General features: G+C 53.1%; 2 protein-coding genes across 10 annotated transcripts in view; one reads left to right on the top strand and one right to left on the bottom strand.

The window, feature by feature from the left end:
• The window catches only part of CEP164 (centrosomal protein 164), a 70,055-nt gene extending 63,101 nt beyond the window's left edge, over positions 1-6,954 (bottom strand). For all 9 annotated transcript variants that reach the window (XR_013348608.1, XM_077839957.1, XM_077839958.1 and 6 more), the window contains exons 1-4: positions 6,828-6,954; positions 2,016-2,128; positions 1,062-1,173; positions 259-472 (exon numbers count right to left, since the gene is read on the bottom strand). Coding sequence is in view for 8 of the 9 variants with exons in the window: in XM_077839957.1 (XP_077696083.1) it covers positions 259-472; positions 1,062-1,173; positions 2,016-2,103 (414 nt within the window). In the remaining variant the exon portion in view is untranslated. The remainder of the gene's footprint in view (positions 1-258; positions 473-1,061; positions 1,174-2,015; positions 2,129-6,827) is intronic.
• Positions 6,955-9,784: 2,830 nt separating this feature from the next.
• The window catches only part of BACE1 (beta-secretase 1), a 30,068-nt gene continuing 17,195 nt past the window's right edge, over positions 9,785-22,657 (top strand). Inside the window, exon 1 of the mRNA XM_077839954.1 lies at positions 9,785-10,468. Within this exon, the coding sequence (XP_077696080.1) occupies positions 10,208-10,468 (261 nt within the window). The 5' untranslated portion in view covers positions 9,785-10,207. The remainder of the gene's footprint in view (positions 10,469-22,657) is intronic.

The following is a 22,657-nucleotide window of genomic DNA, read 5'->3' as shown; positions in this document are numbered from 1 at the left end:
GTTACTAAGGGATTTGGCCCAGTTGTTAAAAATTAAGTTAAAGAACAATAATTGAAAAGCGATGCCACGTCTGCCTCTGTCTGCTCCTCTGCACAGCTCCCACAACCACTTCATGCCTGAAGCCAGCCAGGCAAGTCATTCATTCTGCCTAACCTCTAATACCACAATAAGAAGCAGCCATCACCAACTCGTGGCTGGTCACTTATACTCATGCTGGCTCTTCTGGCCCTCCCCAACAAGCACCTCAGGTATACTCACCACAGCATGTTTCATTGGCTCTCTCTCCTTCTTGTCTTTCTTCTCCTTCTTGTCTTTTTTCTTCTTCTTGTCCTTCTTTTTAATGCTGCCATGAGCCGAAAGCTTCTCCCGCTCCTGGATCACAAGGTCTCTGTAATGTTCATCACAAGGGTGGTCCCACGTGGACTGGCCATTAGAAAAGTTAAAGTAATAGATGTCGCCAGTGATATCTTGACTGATGTGGGGAAACAGAACACGAAGACAGGAGAGAGTCAGGGCATCAGCTCTGTGCATGGGAATCAGTACACACAGCTAGCAGCACGGCTGCTTTGTGTGGCCACAGAACCTTTTGTCTCAGGAGCTCATAGGGCTTTACAAATGCTGGCCATAGGCTCCCTTTGGTGCATAGCAGAAGCGGAGCATGCTGCCCCAGAAAAGCCCAAATACACAGGATGGGGGAGCAGCTGCCCCACAGCACATTCCTGCCTCCATCACACACATTTCCCAAACTACTTCTTCCCTCTCCCTAGGGCAAAGGCAGCATTTCTACCATTTTTTAAGCATCACCGCACCCCAGTGAAGTACGGTATTGTATTATCCCCATTTTACAGGTGCGTGTACAGGCATGGAGGGGAAGTGACTTACCCAGGATCACAAACTGGTTCTGTTGAAGTGCTGGGAATAAAACCCAGGAGTCCTGACACCCAGTCCCCTGCTCCAACCATTAGGCTACTTTCCCCTACTTATTTGACAAGCTCCCGGAGAGGGATTAGCAAGGAGAGGTTGACAATCTGCTGAAATAGCTGCTGATTTAGAGTTCTCACCATGGTTTCCACCCTGGAGGTAAAGGAGCCACAATGCCTTCTCTGGCCAGCCACATCAGCTCCGGCTCATTCTCAGGGTCAATCCCTATCTCCTTGGCAAACTCCTGAATTTCTGTAGTAGAACAAAAGCAGAGGAAACAAAAGACAGTAGAAGACAGTGTGGCAGACAAGCAAGGCTGTGCGTTACTGTGCAAACCTGTGCTAGGTACAACCCAGGGGTGCTGGGAAACCCCCTCATTGAAGACACTAGAATTAGGCTGCACAGAGCTACAGAAAACATCCCATGTGCCGGGGAGCATCTTACAATGGGCAAGGCAAGGCTGAACACTGCAGAGGTAGGAGATAGAGGCAGGCACAAACTGCCTGTATATGATGTATATCCATGAGAATGAAAACCAGGAGCCTTATTCTATCATCTCACCGCCGTATGTCAGAATTAACTGCATGGAAGTCAAAAGGAGTTAGTCCAGTGAAAACCAGTGTAAATAAGAGGACAACCAGGTCCCAAGAACCCTGAATCCTAGTGTCCCACTCTAGCCACTAGATGACACCATCTCCTCTTGACAAACATTTGCCCCTCGTTTTCCTAAAAGAGATTGGCTCTCTTGCTCAGCCCCAGGTGGCTGGTTTCCTCTGTGACAGTCCCAAAGGCTGCAAGGGAATGGAACCAAGAGCCAACGCAGCACCTCTTTTCAGTGAGTGCACTGACTGGACTAATGTCAGCCTCTAAATCTGCCTTGCAACCCCGTCTGCTTGAATTTGCTAGCAGATCAGAATTTCTTTGTGAGACTGGCTGTTATTGGATGCACTAACTACAGCAGGATGGAGTGCCACTAACACAAGAGCTATCTTTTCAACTCTCCAACATACTGACCATCGCTCATCCTCCTGCAATATTGAAGAGCAGCTCCTGAGCCCTCTCTTTCTGCTCTGAGGAAGGCAGATGCCAGTTACCTTGCTCACTGGGTATGTACGTTTCATCATAATCTTCTTCTAGGATGAGCTGATCCCCAATGCGTATAGCAGGTCCTGCCATGTCCATTCGTAAGGGGACACACTGACTGCACCTAGTAGTGAAAACACAACCAATGTCCAGAGCTAGATATAAATGAATTTCACTCATTATATATTAATTAGCAGATATGCATGTGGGGCTTTGACGCTTTCCTGGGGAGCCCAGAACTATGGGTGACCTCGTTACCCTCTCTCTCATCAAGAGAGAGACTTGCTGGAACTAAACTGGTTGACAGCTCCCTGTCAGCCCAGCGTGTTAGCCAGCCAAACAATCTCTGCCAAAGCTCTGCCAGCTTTTAATTTGCCTTGCAGGTAACACTTGATGAACCCTAGTGCCAGAAACTCCCTGGAAGAACGTGCCTCTTCCACATCCAGCCGTTACTGGACGCCCACAGAAATTACCAGATCCTCTGTCCCCAAAGAGACAGTGTGCACACCAGCCCGCTAGGTGAACTGAGGATCCACACTTTAGTATTACAACAACACTGAGGAGAACATATAGTAAAACCAAGAATACGTTTATTACTAAAGAACAGAAATTCAAGCGATAATATGAAGCAAAGATAATAGAAAAATCTGGTTAAAAAAAAAAAAGAGAGAGAAATGTTTCTGCAAGTCTAGAACTTAACTCTAGGAAGTTAATCTTTTCTAAAACAGTCTCTCACCTAAAACTTCTCCTGTAGTGCTTGCTGGAATTCAGACATACCAGGATCCAGACTTTCATGATTCCCCTAAGGCCTACAAAGGGTTTCCTCAGTATGTCGATAAACCTCGGGTCTTTTTTCCCCCTCTTCTTATACGCCAGGACATCTTTGAAATGCATCCTGTGAAGCGTAACCCCAGACAACATTCCTTGTCCTACTGGTTGCTCTTTGAGGTGTAGGTGCCAAGCCGTCGATGTTACCCTTCCGTTAATTTGCTTTTTTTGTTGCCTCAATATGTGAATATAGTCCCCACTGTTTTTAGCTAATTCTGATTAATTAACATTAGAGACAGGAAGATAACTACATCCTCTCCTGTCTGGAAGAAAACCTGCTTTTTCTCTTTGTTTGAGTACAGACTTAAAGCATAATATCGGTGAGTATCCATAATTCCTCCTATAGCGTTCACACACACACACGCACACTGCTGTTAATGGCCAGGGCACTGCGCGTTTTCATTAGATACCCTGTGTGACACTCCTCGCAGATAAATGCCACGACAAGTGCGTGCTAGGCGTAGAGCCTTTGCCAGGCCGGACTGGAGTTTGCCAGCAGGCACGGAGGCACTCTGAGGGTCACGGGGGCCATGATCGCGAAGCGAAGCAGGTTCGACAGACCAGGGCTCAGGTGCATCGACAGGGCAGCGACTGCTGAAATCTGAAGCTGCCAATGATGTAGCGATTGCTGACTCGCTCCTCCGACACACAAAGAATCACAAGCAGCCCTGGTATAGGCCACATGGCTTCTCTATAATTGTTATTGATCATGTCCTTGTTAAAAATCATTGGTAGTCTATGGTCATGGATGTACAAGTTCACAATAGGCTAAACTTGACATGACCATCAGCTTCTGCTGACAAGAGTGCACCTCCCACTTCTACCACAGCCAGTTAATGAGGCTGAAATTAGTCCAATTCAACCAAAAGGTGTTCTTAGAATTGAGGTATCGGATGACTTTTTGTTCTGGGCTGCTCAAGGTTGTTGAAACATTACAGACGGAAGGAATGGAGTTGTTTCAAGTCAGCAGGGACGACTGTTAGCTCAGGGCTGTGGCCAAAGCCCTTCAAACATCAAGCACTGATTGATGAGGAGATGCTCACTGCAGCTGGAATTAAAGAAAAAAGGTACATCTATCATGAGCAAAAGCAGAGGCTGGATGGGTTAAACTTTGGAACAGCATCCAGTCACTGTGTAAGGAAAATCAGGAATCCTAGTGGTCAATTCAGGCAGCCAGTTTTGGACAGGCTGCCACCAGGCAGAATCTCTGCAGTCTCTATGCAACTGTGCAGTGTCTGCAGTGGAGGGTGGTACCAGCCTGTACAGTAAAGAACCAGGAAAGCAGCATCAGCCAGAGTCTGCAAGACCACGTCATGATGTTCCTCAATTATCTACTGCCTGAAGAGGGCCAAGAAGTTCCGGGAGAGCGACCGTCTACCAGCCAAAAAGAGATCGGGATTCCAGTCTGTAAGATGAAGTCTGGGAAGGCACCAGGAGTTTGTAACATCACCCCTATGTTGTTGAAGACAGGCGAGAGTATTGTTGTACCAAGGCTGCACAGACTCTTCCAGACCCTCTGGAGCACTAACATAACTGCCAACAATTGGAAGACGGCATTATTTTTACTCTGTTCCAAAGGGTGATAAGGCCATAGGTAGCAACTCAGAGGTATTACACTTTTGCCAGTCCCAGGGAGAGTCTTCATTTCCATATTAATGTCTTGAATCAACAATGCACTTCATGGCAAAGACCGGGATACTCAGCGTGGCTTCAGACCTGGTCGTTCCACTGTCAACCAGATATTTACCTTCAGACTGCTTTTTGAGAAGATGGATGAATTTAATAAGCTGCGTGCAGCACTTTTTATGGACCTCCATCAGGCCTTCGATTCAGCGCATTGAGCAAGTTTGCAGGCTCTGAAGAGATGACTTGGAATCCCTGGGAAGATAATGTCAATGACAGAAGAGCGCTATAAAGAAACAGAAAGCTGTGAACACAGGAGTTCGGCTAGGCTGTGTTCTGTCGCTACCGTTATTCAATATCAGCACCAATTAGTTTATGGATAAGCTTGAGGAGCCAGCTGTCAGTGACAGTGAGCTGAACACCCTTCTGTTTCAAGATTTCAAACATGCCAATCACACTGCCTTGTTGGCTCAGACTGGTGAATCGCTGATGACTGATCTAGTTGGGCAAGAAGCAGTGCACATTGGTCTGGTTAATGCCTGGCCATCACCATCAAGCAGCCTCCAGCTCCAAATTACAATCCGTTTAGCATTAATCTGTCTACATGGGACATCAAGCAGGTGGCAACTGTCAAATCCTTGGGGAGCAGCAAGGCCAGTGCTGGAGAGTTCTCAAAAGATGTGGACATTTGTAGAGCAGCCATGTTGCAGGCCCTTCAGCAGCCTCTGTGAGGACCTCGTGGCATCAAGCCTGCCACAAAGCTACAGATCCACAGAACCCTGGTTATACCTGCACTGTTGTATGGCAGTGAGATGTGGGTGCTCAAGAAAGCTGAAGAACACCAAACTGAGGTTTTTAATTCTCATTGTCTCTATCAGCTGCTTTATATTAAGTGGCAAGACAACATCAGAAATGAGGATATTAGAAATTGAACGCAGCAACTGCCTCCATCAGCATTGGTTCAGTTTCAGTGGTTTTCTTGGTACAGACGCACTACTAGAATGGAAGACTAATGTATTATGAAGCATGTGCACCAAGGAATGCTGCTACACAGACAGCAATTACCACGGTTACCAAAAGCTTCAGTTGTGTCGTAAGATTGCCGAAGACAGATATAAACTGAATATCCAGCCAGACCACCATAACGATCTAGCTAGAAATGGATCCAGGTGGCACTTGATCTGCAAGGAGACTATGTCCCTTTGGATTTTCCATGATATTGATAACGTGTCCCAATTATAAAGTTATTAGAAAACTATCCCCAATATTAAACATGAACAGTCACTTATTTGTGATGATTACTTCATAGGTTACCCCACATAAAGGCCAGACAAAAGAACCATTAGTGCCCCGGAAAACTCCCGTCCATTTTTTCTCGGTGATGTTCAGTGGGTCTTCAACTTCCTGTGGGCCTTTGTACCGGTCAGTCATCGCTATCAAGGGCAGGCAGTGTACCAGGCAATGTTGTCAACACGCTAACAATGACAGCTCTAAGTGCTAGCACCACACTGCTGCCATCATTGAGCTCTCCTTGCCTTTTCCCTTTCCAATGACCTCAGACGGCTCTGTATTTTTAACTCTTATGTAAAATGAGCAGCAATTAATCCTACTAGGTCCCAGACTGCAGTATTTTCAGGACCACAGGATCAAAGCAACATCACAAATCTACTCCACATTCTCTCCTGAACATATGCGACCTAAAACATCTGAATATGGACAATTTAAGGTTAAGATGCTTCCATTCTTATTTCTTTACTAGTGTTTATAGTCATCTCGCTCACACACAGTCTTTAGCAGCAGAAGATCGAGTCTGTGCTGATTTATTCCAGTTAATTGAATCCCAATTTGTATATGTACCAAAGTGCTTGTGTGTACTGTAAATATCACCACACACATGTATATTGTGAAGCCGTGAGCTACCACACTAATCAAGTGAGTATGCTGTTCCCAACTTGGTATTAGTGGCTACAACCATGCCTTGCTTAATCACCCACCTATGAGAAAATTAAAAAACAACAAGGCAGAGTGCTGGCCAAGAAACAGATTTTCATGCTCTCCTTGCCAAAAGCAGAATGAGGGACAGACTTCACGCCCCCAGCGCACAGCCCTGCTCCCTCGCATCCTTTCCACACGCACACTCCCCTGGCACGCCCACGTGCTCTCAGCAAGAACTCTCCCAACTCCCACCCCCATGGCACAGCTTGTGCACACCCACTCACACCAGTGCACACCGAGTCCTGCACCAGCCTTCCCCCTCCACTTGCACACGCAACGCCCACACTCACCCCCACCTCCACTCTCCCTTGCACACTTAGCCCCCCCTTGCACACCCACGCCCCCTACAGCAGACGCCCATGACAGGGCGGCCTTACCTTCCACGGGGCCCCAGCACCTCCCCAGCCGGGGCCACCCCCCGCTCCCTACGGGCAGCACCAGAGGGGGGAGGCGGCCCCCGGCCTGGGCTCCCCACCCTCCGCTTCCATGGACGCCTGGGGGTTGCCCTGCACGGGCCAGCAACTACTTCCAGGCTTGGTCTAAGCCTAGCAACGGCAGGGCCCGCCCCAGCCTCCGCCTGATTGGGCGCCGGGGGGGGCCCGGCGGCAGTGGATTGGTGCAGACGTCGGGCCGAGTCACGTGGGTCCTGCCGCTAGCCCAGGGTTTTGTGGGAGTTGTAGTCCGCAATGACCCTCCTTGGGCCTAGCGACCCCCTCCCCAAAACCAGGGCCAATGACGCTGCGGGGCCCTCGAGCCCCCAAGCGACATGCCCCCCAACACCAGGTGTCATGACCCCAAGGATCACCCCCCAATACTGCGTGTCTTGATGCCTCCCGGGGGCATGCCCCCCAAAACCTAGTGTAATGACACACACACAGGGGCCAGACCCCCCAAGCCCAAGGGGACACAACCCCCCCAGAACTGTTACTTCATGAGAATTCCAGGGGTCACTTTTTTAAACAAAGCAAGTTTCCAGCCCTCTCTGGTGCAGAGAAAAGCTTGAAAACACGACCCTCTATGGATTTGAAAATCTGAAGGGAAAGAAAAATTAACAACAATAATTCGATTTAAAATCTCATTATTTTTAAACCAGTGTCATGACTGCCCATCCCTCCACACTACCATCAATTTCAGCAAGTTGGCCTGAACAGTGCGCAGACAGTAGCTGATTTTTAATTGCCAACTATATCCTTTTACTTTCTTATGGTGCGAGCTACTGAAATGCCCATTAAAGGGGCACTATAAAACAATAATACTTAAATATACTATAAAACAATATATTAAAAATCCTTTGTTAGTACAATTTTAGATCAGTAGGCACCAAACTGTGGCGGCCACATTCTGCTACCTCTCCTCCTCACTGTCTCCAGCTAAATCAGATAGAGAGACCATTAAAAATACACATACATTTCCTAATGTTACTTTTCCATGTATGCAATTGATGTAATTGCAAGATCCTGTGTAACTCTGAGGCCTTCTCGCTGGAGTGGAGATGTCTCGGAGGCCTTCTCTCTGTTAGGATGTAATCCACACTAAGAGAGTGTTGAAGAATCTCTACCTGAGATTATTAAAATTGAATGAATTTTGGGGCCTGATCCTGCAAAGGGAACTATTTGAATAACTCCTGGTATTTACACTGAGCCCCGTTAAAATTAAGGGCCTTATTTAGAAATTTGGTCACCCCTTCTAACATACTCAGCAGAGGAGGGCTCCCCAGCCAGCAAGCCAGAATCTTTAGCCAGGTTCTTTGAATATTAACCTGATCCTGAATAAGTAATGTACAATATGTTAACTTTTTTTGTAACTTTGCTTTAAAGTTAAAAAAGGGGGGGGGACACACTCCTACATGAGTTATTTATGTATCTGAGTAGCCAGATTGAAATCAATAAGGCTACTAGTGCAAGTCCTTGAGTAAGGGCTTGTCTACATAGATAATTTTACCTGTATAAATTACATTGTGAATTTAAACTGCTATAGTTATAACACTATAAACACACAGACACACACACTTGTGGACACTTCTTATAGTTTAGGAGGACTTTTTAAAATTAGGTTATGTTGCTTGGGAAGGGGTTTAAAGTGAACTGAAAATATCCAATATGGAAAAAAGTGTCCACACAGGCAGTTATACTGGTATAATTATACAGGCATAATTGTACTTATACTAACATAACTTTCCAGAGTAGACAAGCCCTAAATGTGTTCTGGATTAGGACACATATGTTTAGACTCTGTGCATTTCACTTTGCTTGCCCTATAGCCCGGTCATTTACTCGCCATGGTTTCTGCTCAATTTCACTTTTTTTGTATGGGTTTTCAGGGAATATAAATTATCTCCAGACAAACTGGTTCAATTCATTTTTTGTTTTATGGTCATAAAAATGTTCAATTAATTTTAAACTTTATACACACACACACACACACACACACACAAATAAAAGTAGTGTGCAAACAATGAAGGAAAATGAACTGTTTGGGAAGCAGATTTTTATTCAAGACTAATTTAAACAAAAATGCATGGGGAGGGAAGTAGGGTGCTCTATAGTAGCATAACCCACTCTTGTGAGTCTTACAATATTTGGTGTTTTTCTTAAAGTCCCTGCTGTTGGAGTTCTACAAGAATCTCAGTTTTCACTTCTTTTTAAAAAAAAAAAAAAAAAAAAGTGTACATTGCTGGGTCTTGTAGTTGCAGAGAAAAGCTGGAAAAAATGATTCCCCAAAGGCTCAGAAACCAGAAAGTAAATAAAAAGAACCCTCAATTATTTTTTTTAATCTCAATCTCATGATTTTTTGGGTCATGTCTTGTGCTTTTTTTGAATGGTTGGGTTTGGTAATATTGCTATAAGAGAGATGGCTCTCTAAAAACTACATATCCTGAAATCAACCTTGCTTCTTATGACCAGCAGCCTTCCTATATCCCTCAGCACACGTACTCATAACCCTCTTGAAGGCTGCACACATATTCATGTTGCAAATAAACTTTATACTTTAAACAAGCAAACAGAAACTTCATTTTCTTATGCAGCTTTCTTCTTCAGCTGCCCCCACTGGCTGAAATTTATATGGGAAAAGAGTTCTTGAAATGTTTTTCCCTCTCTCTTGGGATTCATAGACTACAAAGCCAGAATTGTGACCATCCAGTCCAGAGAGTGGAGACGCTGTTCTCTTCACCAAAGGGCACCGAAACCAGACACAGCTGATATAGCTGTTACTTGAACAGGAAGCAAAAGGGGAAACTACACTTCCCAGAGATCTTTGGGGGGGAACCTTTGGCTTTGACAGCGGCTGCCACAAGTCTTTCCGCCTCCAAATCTTGATTGCAGAGTGAAGAGATTATGGTGGACTGACAAATGCCGTCTCTGGAGCCTGGAAAGTGACCGGATTGCCTGGTTTTCCCATGCTTCAGCTAACCAAAAGGAGGAGGAGGAAAACAAATCAGCCCAGCATGACTGCTGCTTCCAGGTTCTTATTTGCACTGAATCTCCTCTCTCCTCTCCGAGGTGCTTGATGGTTATTACTTTAGATTTACCAATCAAGATATATTTTCACGCTGGAATGCTCTCTGCCCCGAAGATGCTACTGGTGGCTGCTGGCTTGCTATGAAGGAGCGTTTGGTGATCTGAGTGAAACTTTTACCTGGTCCTTATGCATTCGGCTTTGCAAAGGGAGGGATTTCCTTGAAGAAAACGACTGCAACAGCACCATCACCTCAGGAACAGCAAATTCAAAGGAAGGGCTGGGCAGGGCTTTCACCAAAATGGCCCAGGTGTTGCCTTGGTTGCTGCTGTGGCTGGGGTCTGGCATGGTGCAGGCCAGCCAGCCACATCTGGGGATCCGGGTGCCTCTGAGGAATGGAATGGGGACCCTGCAACAGGCCCCCAGGATGCAGCGCTCCGCTGAGTTGGAGCGGGAGGATTCCAGACAAAGAAACAGTTTTGTGAACATGATAGATAACTTGAGAGGAAAATCTGGACAGGGCTACTATGTGGAGATGACTCTAGGGAGCCCCCCACAAAAGGTAAGGCACGCTATCCACATTCCCTGGCTGTGGGTTATTGGATTGGTTTGCGAAGCTGAGACCAAGCCCCGACTTCACAGAAGTTGAGGCATGTGGGGTTTGGTATGTGTACCGCTGTGTGGCTGTGCTCGAGAGAGACCACACACTGGTCAAGAGAGAATCTAAACAGACTTTGAGCAGGGAAAATAGTGATTTTAGAAAGCGACGACTCCAACTGCCAGAGAGTGAGAAATACAAACTTCACTCAAGGGAATTTTGTGGCCAGAGTACAGAGCCATTATCTGTGTGGCTGCACGAGGCATTACCGATACTCATTTCAGACACAAAAAGCAGGGCCTGGTCTATTAATTGGAGAGCAGTTTATAAAATGCTCTCCATAGGTGTTTGCAAATGAAACACTCCAGGCTGTAGGACTGTGTGTGGCAATTATGTTGTGTGATGTACAAATGAGATGTCTTTTGGTAAATACTCTCCCTATATAGCCACAGAATAGGCCTTCGGTTCTGTTGATTCCTGTGTTTCATGGCTGGCTATTTTGGGCATCTGGATGATGGTGGTTGTTGAAGAACAGGTTTTACTAATATTCAGATCACCAAAGGAAGTGCAGCACAAAGAGGCGAATTCAGCCTCTCTTTTAGGCAGACTCCCAGGATGTCAGAGCCCAGGGCTGCAAGACTTGGCCCCAAATGGATCCTTCAACGCTACAGGATCGTAGTGGTAACCCTGCAGCACTGAAATGCAAAGCTCCGAGCCAGCCTCTGTCCTTAGCTGACATCATTGTGCTTAGGTTGACCCAGCCCGCAAGTAAGGAACTTGCATTGCTTGTGAACAGCAGCAATATCCAGGGGTTACAATGGTTTTCTGATGCCTTAGCAACTTTATCTTGGATTCTTATGGAATGTAGATGTGCATGAGAAGGGGGTGGGGGGCAGGGCATGGGGATACAATCCCCCCTGGAGAAACACAGGTCTATTTTAAAATGACAAGTATTTGTTTTGAGAATGTCACCACAGCTGTACACCAGTCATCAGGAAGATTCAGAAATGGCAGAATTGCTCTACTGAAAACACAGACTTATGAGAGTGACCAGCCTGGCGCTTGGCCAGCTTTTTCGTCATTGTTTCCAGCCCTCTATAAATGAAAGTGGGGTGCAGTTGTTCAGGGAACTTGAGTTTCACCCCACATGACAATTAAAAAATAGGATTGGGGGGGGTGTATGGGTGCACATAGGTGTGTATAAGCATGTAGATACGTTGGGGATTGTATCTTTGTGTGTGTACACACACACACACTACACAAGCTGGCTTCTGCACCCGCTGAAATCAACAGTAAAGCTCCTCTTGACTGCAGTCATGCAGAGTCAGGTGCTAACGGAGTGCATGGGGAGGAGTTGAATGTGTAATCTGTGTGCATGTGTGAGTGGAGCACGCACACACGTGTGCATAGCATGCATGCGTTGACAGCTGTGTGAGTGTGGGTGGGTGTGTAGAGTCTGAGTTTCTAGAGAATATCTCCCAGGAAGCACACAGCAAACAGTATGTGCATGACAGCACATTAAGCATGTTTATTATCTGCTTGGATTTGGGATGTAATTCCTGACTAGTGCAAACCTTCCAGGGCTTGTTTTGGTTTCAGCTCCTGAGTAGCTCACACTCACATGCAGTATGAGACTTGAGCCAGTGACCTGCACTGGCTATGCTGTGAGCAAATTAGCGAAGTGAAAAGAGCTGGAGTTCGCAACAAGCCAGCCCCTCTCAGATTAAATAATCTGGTCAGAAGCAGGGTTTCCTTGGCCCTGGGTGGCCTTGTGTAGCTCCACCCCTCCTCAGGGCAATGATGCTCACAGGTATCAGCATCCAGGTGGCTGGTGGGCACAGGGGGAAACCTGGGAATGCTCACAGGGGTGTCCCAAGTCACATGGATTGTTCTTTAGGCCCAATGCTTGCCCCTGGGTGGGTGCTGGATTCCTGCCGACTTCTCTGGGAGTTGGGTGTCCCTTGGGCCAGCAGCTCAGCACGGTCCATTTCCAGGGGGCTGGTGGGAGATGCTACACAGGAAGCCCTGAAGGCTGGAGTCCTCTGGCTGGCTCCAGAAAGCTGTGGGCAGCTGCAAGGTAAGTTGCCCCCTGGTAGCTTGCCCCAGTTACGAGTCAGAGGGGCCACCCCAGGGACAGGAGCATGGTCCAGTCTCGGCAGTCCATTCAGCCCTTGGCCTACTACAGGGACAGCCCATGGGTACCAGTTATAAGATGTGGTCACTTGTCCACTGGGAGCTGCAAACGGGCATCCCATGTGGCACATGACAGTGCACGTACATGCATCGTGGGTCCTGACAATGGAGGGGCTATCCCAATAATACTGTAGAGCAGATCTGGTGCTGGGCAAAGCTGGGCCTGGGATAGAGGCACATATATAGACAGTGAAAGTTTCCCCAAGCCAGTGGCTGCCCTACATCAATCCAACTCCCTGCTGGCAGCCTCGCTGTGCAGCTCCAGCCACCCCATACAGAGCAGGGAGCAGCTCTTTAGAATGGCTAATGGGCCAGTGGGAGCCAGGTTCTGGAATAAAGAGCTCCCCTCCCTGCAACACCCTCCAAACGCATGCACACCCCTGCATCTGGCATGCCTGTCCTACCCCTCTAATATTATTATTTGCATTGCCATAGTGCCTAGGAGCCCTCTGGAAACACAATACAGCTGTAGCCTTGTGCACTCTCCCCGACAGCCACAGGGCACGACGCAGGATCAGCCCTTGTAATACAGTACAGCTTTAGGTGCTGACTGGTCTGATTAGAGCAATTGCCTGGAACCTGCCATATATCCAGACATTTTCGGTGAGACCCTCCCCTTTCCACACGCACACTCACATTTCTGAAACATTCACTCTTCGGGCAGCACCTTTCATGTGTGGCCCCCGTCCGCAGTGGAATTTTATTTTATGTTTTTAAGTGTAAGCAAAATCCCTTCAGCAGGCATTTTTAGTGGGCATAAAGTCTATATAATGTGTGTGTCTCCACATGATTTCGCTCCTGACTCCACAGCCGATTCACCGAGAGACCTCAGTCCGTTCCTCATGGGCTGGTTTTCCAAGGCAGTCAGGCACCCAGTTCCCATTGACTCTCCGCAGGAGTTGAGCTACTCACTGCCTTTGGAAGATCTCCCCCTCACTCTCTCTGCTCCTCAGTTTCCCCAGCTATGAAATGGGGGGGGGAATTACACTACCCTGCCTCCCAGGGGGAAGGTAAGGCCATGCATTAGCATGTGCAAAGTGCTTCAAGAACTACATGTGAAGGGTGCATGAAGGGTGCAGGGCAGCGGTGATATTTATTACAAATCCCGGGTTACCAAATTTTACACCCTCCTCCATGTGTTCTATCCCCGATCACTGTTCCTTTGGACAGCTTTTGAATCTTTCCCCTAGCCCCTGCCCTCTCTTGCTGCTCCCCAAAGGGAGCCCTGCACACCCAGCACCGCCTCTCTACCACCAAGGGGCCCGCAGGGCAGAGCCTGCCATGGATCACTGTACCACGACAAGCTCCTTTCCCCCAGCACTGCACAGCCTCAGCTTATAAAATACACTTGTTTCTTTTGCAGCTAAGTCCCTTTGGCAGTAGCTCTCAACCTTTCCAGACTACTGTACCGCTTTCAGGAGTCTGACTGGTCTTGTGTACCCCCACGTTTCCCCTCACTTAAATACTTACAAAATCAGACATAAAAATACAAGTGTCCCAGCCACACCAGTACTGAACAATGGCTGAAAATGGCTTACTCATTTTTACCAATTATAAAATACATCAACGGGAATATAAATATTGCACTTACATTTCAGTGTCTATACAGAGCAGTGTAAACAAGTCGTCGTCTGGAGGACATTTTAGTTCATACTGACTCCACTAGGGCTGTTTATGTAGCCTGTTGTAAAACTAGGCAAATATCTAGGTGAGCTGATGTACCCCCTGGGAGACCTCGACGTGCCCCTGGTGGAGAACCGCTGCTGTATGGGCTCCTTAGTCTAAGAGCGATACTGGGTCATGCTCACTCAGACACGAGCACAGAACGAAGCACGGAAGGGCAGCGACCAAGGACCAAGTACCAAGCTGCATCAGCAGTGCAACTTAAGTCAAATTAATTAAAAAAGGGAAAATCCCTGCTTAAAGAGGAAGGGCCCAATCCTGCAGACTCAGAGCACTCAGCACCCACAGTGGGAGCTAAGCCCCTCACAGGATCAAGGTCAAATCAGCTTCTGAAATTAACCAGGGCAGAAGCTAAGACAGCACTGCCAAGTACAGCCCCACTAAGAATCTGCCTGTTACCAAGCCCGGGCACAAGGGCTGTGGCCAGCACCAATCTGTAACTCACCTTCACTCAGCAGCCAGAGCCCTGTCCAGCACACAGGCACCTTAGCTCCCTGCTGCCCCACGCTTCCTGGCCAGTGTAGGTAGGGCTCCTTCTGCCTGCCCACCGGAAAGACCTGCAGAGCGCAGTGCTCCTACACAGCCAGTGATGCCTGGGGTCCTGACCTTAGCCCATCCTAGCGGTCCCATTGGCCATTCACCAGCAGCCTGGGGCTGCCCCTAATTTGCACATGAAAGCACACTCCCCTGTGTAGGGCTGCTGGAGGCTTTCCCCAGCCCAGGAAGGACTAGCCCCAGGTCTGCTCAGGCCCTTTCTTCAGACCCAGCAATTCAACATAAGCTTCTCCAACCACCTCCTGCAGCCCCTCCCTTGAGCTGGGCTCTTTCAGCCTCTATCGAGATCACCTGCCCCCCTTCCCAGCTGGATCTGATCCTCCCCTCTCAAGCCCAACTCCCGTTCTTAAAGGGGCTCCAGCTCCAAACAGGTCTGGCTGGCGGCTAGCCTCAAGCCCCTTGGCCCTCTCACATCGTGGGATGTGTCAGCCCATGTCTTGACCTCAACGAGCAGGACGCACTCATTGGCTGAGCCATCGAGCAATACTGAGGGGTTTGCCAGGGGTTGCAGACCCAGCCCAATATATTTTATAAGCCAGCCAGGCCAATGGGCGCACTCTAAGCACTTTCTTACCAAAGCTGCTGCTCCCAGATTATGATAGACCCCCAGATTCTTTAGACCCATTAAGCACTGACGTCACTCACTAACACCGGCTGTGGTGAGCTTTGTCCTCAGGCCCTGGCTGCGTCCAGAATGCTTCCTAGAGCACAGCCTGGCTTGGGCATCACGGTGCCTTGATGGGGTCCCTGGCAGCCCCCAGGGGGCGGAACTTGCTCCCCAACAATCAGCCTGGAGGCATTTCCATTGGGAAGGCTGTTTCTTGTCTGAGTCCTGCTGCCTTCCCATCACCTCCCGCATCCCTTCCAGGTTGGCCCTGTCTCCCTCACGAGGTTTCATTTCTCTGGACACTAGATTTTTATGCCATTTCAATTGTGCTGAAATTATGGGTCTGTGCAGCACCTTCCCAGGGAGTCAGTATCCATAATGTATTTCATTCCACTAGGATTCTCTGTTCCTGCCATTCCCCGCCCAGTTCTAGGTTCAGCAGCAAGTCAGACTTCAGAGCCCATTGCATATTCTGGCAATGTCAGCACGTGAATGCTCCCAGCCACCCATAGGCCCCTCCCCAACCTCTCGCCCTCAGGAGCAGAGATGCCTTTGCAGGGAAGCTGGGAGTTCCGTAGACGAGGGCTCCGTCAGACCACGGGCAGCGGGGGTGAAATCCGGAGCAGAGGGCCCTCCCCGACACACCCGCCTAGGCCCTGCTGGCTCCCATGTCCCCGTCCAGAGCAATGCCTGGGTGGAGTCTCAGGGAGAGAGGCGTCATCCCCACGAAACCCGAGTTAACAGGGGCCTGATCCTCCTGCCCTGTACCTCGTGCTGTCGTTTACACCCCATGAAAACCACATAAAATGCTGCAATGCAGATTGGGTGCCATTTCATGCCCACTTGGCCCAGATGTGAATGACAGTGAGGGCCAGGTCCCAGCCTGTCGGACAGCGCCGGGGCGGTCCAAAGCCTTTACTCTGTTACCAGGACGCAGGTCCCAGCTACCCTGCAGATTTTACCCGTGTGCTCCCCTGGGCCTCACTGCTCATGTGCGGATGGGGTAAGGGCTCAGGCTGCAAACCATTCATCTTGCTGGGCTGATCCTCTCTCCCTGCTGCTGTATGTTGCCTGTTTAGCAGGGTATTGGTCCAGCGAGACCTCTCTTAAGTGACCACGCAAGGGACCAGCAAAAGCCAGTTGCCTAGCACAGATGGCCTTTAATTAACGATCGAACGGAAAGGCACTGGACGCCCTGCAGAGGGGCTGAGAGGTGGTGGCTGCGGACGCCGGGTTGCCTAGTGAAGACAGGGTTCCTTAGCGCAGGTGTTGCTATGTCAGTTGCGATCCAGCTGCTGACAGTATCTCTGGGTGCTCTTAAGCCTATTGGTTTACACACACCTGAGCGGGGTTCACCTGGAGGGTGCATTAGGCTGACGTAGAGCTCCACCCTGTGAAACACGTCACTGGGGGGTGTGAGCAGTGCACCCCCCGCTATTAGCCACCCCGCGGACAAAAACCGACCTAGGACCCAGTAGTGGCACAAGGGGCAGTTTCTAAAGCAGATAATGAGGGGCGGGTGGGGCTGCAGAGCCGGATTGCGGGACACTGGCAGAGCTATGGGAGGTGTAAGGCCTGGCTAACAGGGGCCTACAGGGCTAGACATGGCGCGTCGCACGGCACTGAGCTAGCAGCGTGGTGAGGCAGTGGTGCGTCGCACGGCATTGAGGTAGCAGCGCGGTGAGGCAGTGGCGCGTCGCACGGCATTGAGTTAGCAGCGCACTGAGGCAGTGGCGTGTCGCACGGCATTGAGGTAGCAGCGCACTGAGGCAGTGGTGCGTCGCACGCCATTGAGCTAGCAGCGTGGTGAGGCAGTGGTGCGTCGCACGGCATTGAGGTAGCAGCGCGCAGAGGCAGTGCCGCGTCGCACGGCATTGAGCTAGCAGCGCGGTGAGGCAGTGGAGCGTCACACGGCACTGAGCTAGCAGCGTGTTTTGGCAGTGGCGCGTCGCACGGCATTGAAGTAGCAGCGCGTTTTCGCAGTGGCGCGTCGCACGGCATTGAGGTAGCAGCGCGGTGAGGCAGCGTCGCACGGCATTGAGGTAGCAGCGCGCAGAGGCAGTGGTGCGTCGCACGGCACTGAGCTAGCACCGCGCAGAGGCAGTGGCGCGTCGCACGGCACTGAGCTAGCAGCGCGGTGAGGCAGTGGCGCGTCGCACGGCACTGAGGTAGCAGCGCGCTGAGGCAGTGGTGCGTCGCACGGCATTGAGGTAGCAGCGCGCAGAGGCAGTGACGCGTCGCACGGTATTGAGGTAGCAGCGCGGTGAGGCAGTGGCGCGTCGCACGGCATTGAGGTAGCAGCGCGCTGAGGCAGTGGTGCGTCGCACGGCATTGAGGTAGCAGCGCGCAGACGCAGTGACGCGTCGCACGGTATTGAGGTAGCAGCGCGCTGAGGCAGTGGTGCGTCGCACGGCACTGAGCTAGCAGCGCACTGAGGCAGTGGCGCGTCGCACGGCATTGAGCTAGCAGCGCGGTGAGGCAGTGGCGAGTCGCACGGCATTGAGCTAGCAGCGCGGTGAGGCAGTGACGCGTCGCACGGCACTGAGGTAGCAGCGTGGTGAGGCAGTGACGCGTCGCACGCCATTGAGCTAGCAGCGCGGAGAGGCAGTGGCACGTCGCACGGCATTGAGGTAGCAGCGCGGTGAGGCAGTGGTGCGTCGCACGGCATTGAGGTAGCAGTGCGCTGAGGCAGTGGCGCGTCGCATGGCACTGAGCTAGCAGCGTGGTAAGGCACTGGTGCGTCGCACGGCACTGAGCTAGCAGCGCGCAGAGGCAGTGGTGCGTCGCACGGCATTGAGATAGCAGCGCGCAGAGGCAGTGGCGCGTCGCACAGCATTGAGATAGCAGCGCGGTGAGGCAGTGGCGCGTCGCACGGCATTGAGGTAGCAGCGCGCAGAGGCAGTGGCGCGTCGCTCGGCATTGAGCTAGCAGCGCGGTGAGGCAGTGGTGCGTCGCACGGCACTGAGCTAGCAGCGCGCAGAGGCAGTGGTGCGTCGCACGGCATTGAGATAGCAGCGCGGTGAGGCAGTGGCGCGTCGCACGCCATTGAGGTAGCAGCGCGGTGAGGCAGTGGTGCGTCGCACGGCATTGAGGTAGCAGCGCGGTGAGGCAGTGGTGCGTCGCACGGCATTGAGGTAGCAGCGCGGTGAGGCAGTGGCGCGTCGCTCGGCATTGAGCTAGCAGCGCGGTAAGGCAGTGGCACGTCGCACGGCATTGAGGTAGCAGCGCGGTGAGGCACTGACGCGTCGCATGGCACTGAGGTAGCAGCGCGGTGAGGCAGTGGCGCGTCGCACGGCATTGAGCTAGCAGCGCGGTGAGGCAGTGGCGCGTCGCACGGCATTGAGGTAGCAGCGCGGTGAGGCACTGACGCGTCGCACGGCACTGAGGTAGCAGCGCGTTTTGGCAGTGGCGCGTCGCACGGCACTGAGGTAGCAGCGCGCAGAGGCAGTGGCGCGTCGCACGGCATTGAGGTAGCAGCACGGTGAGGCAGCGTCGCGTCGCACGGCATTGAGCTAGCAGCGCGCAGAGGCAGTGGCGCGTCGCACGGCATTGAGCTAGCAGCGCACTGAGGCAGTGGCGCGTCGCACGGCACTGAGGTAGCAGCGCGCTGAGGCAGTGGTGTGTCGCACGGCACTGAGGTAGCAGCGCGCTGAGGCAGTGGCGCGTCGCACGGCATTGAGCTAGCAGCGTGGTAAGGCAGTGGCGCGTCGCACGGCATTGAGCTAGCAGCGCGGTGAGGCAGTGGCGCGTCGCACGGCATTGAGGTAGCAGCGCGCAGAGGCAGTGGCGCGTCGCACGGCATTGAGGTAGCAGCGCGCTGAGGCAGTGGCGCGTCGCACGGCATTGAGCTAGCAGCGCGGTGAGGCAGTGGTGCGTCGCACGGCATTGAGGTAGCAGCGCGCTGAGGCAGTGGCGAGTCGCACGGCATTGAGGTAACAGCGCGGTGAGGCAGTGGCGCGTCGCACGGCATTGAGGTAGCAGCGCGGTGAGGCAGTGGTGCGTCGCACGGCATTGAGGTAGCAGCGCGCTGAGGCAGTGACGCGTCGCATGGCACTGAGCTAGCAGCGTGGTAAAGCACTGGTGCGTCGCACGGCACTGAGCTAGCAGCGCGCAGAGGCAGTGGCGCGTCGCACGGCATTGAGGTAGCAGCGCGGTGAGGCAGTGGCGCGTCGCACGGCACTGAGCTAGCAGCGCACTGAGGCAGTGGCGAGTTGCACGGCATTGAGGTAGCAGTGCGGTGAGGCAGTGGTGTGTCGCACGGCATTGAGGTAGCAGCGCGGTGAGGCAGTGGCGCCTCGCACGGCATTGAGGTAGCAGCGCGTTTTGGCAGTGGCGCGTCGCACGGCATTGAGGTAGCAGCGCGTTTTGGCAGTGGCGCGTCGCACGGCATTGAGGTAGCAGCGCGGTGAGGCAGTGGCGCGTTGCACGGCATTGAGCTAGCAGCGCGGTGAGGCAGTGGCGCGTCGCACGGCATTGAGCTAGCAGCGCGGAGAGGCAGTGGTGCGTCGCACGGCATTGAGGTAGCAGCGCGCTGAGGCAGTGGTTCGTCGCACGGCACTGAGCTAGCAGCGCGCTGAGGCAGTGGCGCGTCGCACGGCACTGAGGTAGCAGCGTGGTGAGGCAGTGGCGCGTCGCACGGCATTGAGCTAGCAGCGCGCTGAGGCAGTGGAGCGTCGCACGGCATTGAGCTAGCAGCGCGCTGAGGCAGTGGAGCGTCGCACGGCATTGAGCTAGCAGCGTGGTGAGGCAGTGGCGCGTCGCACGGCATTGAGCCAGCAGCGCGGTGAGGCAGTGACGCGTCGCACGGCATTGAGGTAGCAGCGCGGTGAGGCAGTGGCGCGTCGCACGGCATTGAGCTAGCAGCGCGGTGAGGCAGTGGCGAGCCGCACGGCACTGAGCTAGCAGCGCGCTGAGGCAGTGGACCGTCGCACGGCATTGAGCTAGCAGCACGGTGAGGCAGTGGCGAGTCGCACGGCATTAAGCTAGCAGCGCGGTGAGGCAGTGGCGCGTCGCACGGCATTGAGCTAGCAGCACGCTGAGGCAGTGGACCGTCGCACGGCATTGAGCTAGCAGCGCGGTGAGGCAGTGGCGAGTCGTACGGCATTGAGCTAGCAGCGCGGTGAGGCAGTGACGCGTCGCACGGCATTGAGGTAGCAGCGCGGTGAGGCACTGACGCGTCGCACGCCATTGAGCTAGCAGCGCAGTGAGGCAGTGGTGCGTCGCACGGCATTGAGGTAGCAGCGTGGTGAGGCACTGACGAGTCGCACGCCATTGAGCTAGCAGCGCGGTGAGGCAGTGGCGCGTCGCACGGCACTGAGGTAGCAGCGCGCAGAGGCAGTGGCACGTCGCACGGCACTGAGGTAGCAGCGCGGTGAGGCAGTGGCGCGTCGCACGGCATTGAGGTAGCAGCGTGGTGAGGCAGTGGCGTGTCGCACGGCATTGAGGTAGCAGCGCGGTGAGGCAGTGGTGCGTCGCACGGCATTGAGCTAGCAGCGCGGTGAGGCAGTGGCGCGTCGCTCGGCTTTGAGGTAGCAGCGCGCAGAAGCAGTGGTGTGTCGCACGGCATTGAGGTAGCAGCGCGCAGAGGCAGTGACGCGTCGCACGGCATTGAGGTAGCAGCGCGCAGAGGCAGTGACGCGTCGCACGGCATTGAGGTAGCAGCGCGCTGAGGCAGTGGTGCGTCGCACGGCACTGAGCTAGCAGCGCGCTGAGGCAGTGGTGCGTCGCACGGCACTGAGCTAGCAGCGCACTGAGGCAGTGGCGCGTCGCACGGCATTGAGCTAGCAGCGCGGTGAGGCAGTGACGCGTCGCTCGGCATTGAGGTAGCAGCGCGGTGAGGCAGTGGTGCGTCGCACGGCATTGAGGTAGCAGCGCGGTGAGGCACTGACGCGTCGCACGCCATTGAGCTAGCAGCGCGGTGAGGCAGTGGCGCGTCGCATGGCACTGAGCTAGCAGCGCTGTGAGGCAGTGGTGTGTCGCACGGCATTGAGGTAGCAGCGCGGTGAGGCAGTGGTGCGTCGCACGGCATTGAGGTAGCAGCGCGGTGAGGCAGTGGCGCGTCGCACGGCATTGAGGTAGCAGCGCGCAGAGGCAGTGGCGCGTCGCTCGGCATTGAGCTAGCAGCTCGGTGAGGCAGTGGCGCGTCACACGGCATTGAGGTAGCAGCGCGCAGAGGCAGTGGCACGTCGCTCGGCATTGAGCTAGCAGCGCGGTGAGGCAGTGGTGCGTCGCACGGCATTGAGGTAGCAGCGCGGTGAGGCAGTGGTGCGTCGCACGGCATTGAGGTAGCAGCGCGGTGAGGCAGTGGCGCGTCGCACGGCATTGAGGTAGCAGCGCGGTGAGGCAGTGGCGCGTCGCACGGCATTGAGGTAGCAGCGCGGTGAGGCAGTGGTGCGTCGCACGGCATTGAGGTAGCAGCGCGGTGAGGCAGTGGCGCGTCGCACGGCATTGAGGTAGCAGCGCGCAGAGGCAGTGGCGCGTCGCACGGCATTGAGCTAGCAGCGCGCAGAGGCAGTGGCGTGTCGCACGGCATTGAGCTAGCAGCGCGGTGAGGCAGTGGTGCGTCGCACGGCATTGAGGTAGCAGCGCGGTGAGGCAGTGGCGCGTCGCACGGCACTGAGCTAGCAGCGCACTGAGGCAGTGGCGAGTTGCACGGCATTGAGGTAGCAGCGCGGTGAGGCAGTGGTGCGTCGCACGGCACTGAGGTAGCAGCGCGCAGAGGCAGTGGTGCGTCGCACGGCACTGAGCTAGCAGCGCACTGAGGCAGTGGCGGGTTGCACGGCATTGAGGTAGCAGCGCGGTGAGGCAGTGGTGCGTCGCACGGCACTGAGGTAGCAGCGCGCAGAGGCAGTGGTGCGTCGCACGGCACTGAGGTAGCAGCGCGGTGAGGCAGTGGTGCATCGCACGGCACTGAGGTAGCAGCACACAGAGGCAGTGGCGCGTCGCACGGCACTGAGCTAGCAAAGCACTGAGGCAGTGGCGCTTCGCTCGGCACTGAGGTAGCAGCACACAGAGGCACTGGCGCGTCGCACGGCACTGAGCTAGCAGCGCACAGAGGCAGTGGTGCGTCGCTCGGCATTGAGGTAGCAGCGCGCAGAGGCAGTGGCGCGTCGCAC

This window comes from Eretmochelys imbricata, chromosome 22 (genome assembly GCF_965152235.1).
Source record: "Eretmochelys imbricata isolate rEreImb1 chromosome 22, rEreImb1.hap1, whole genome shotgun sequence".
Taxonomy (NCBI): Eukaryota; Metazoa; Chordata; order Testudines; family Cheloniidae; genus Eretmochelys; species Eretmochelys imbricata.
The sequence above is the reverse complement of the archived record's forward strand: the minus strand, read 5'-3'. Positions and strand labels throughout refer to the sequence as shown.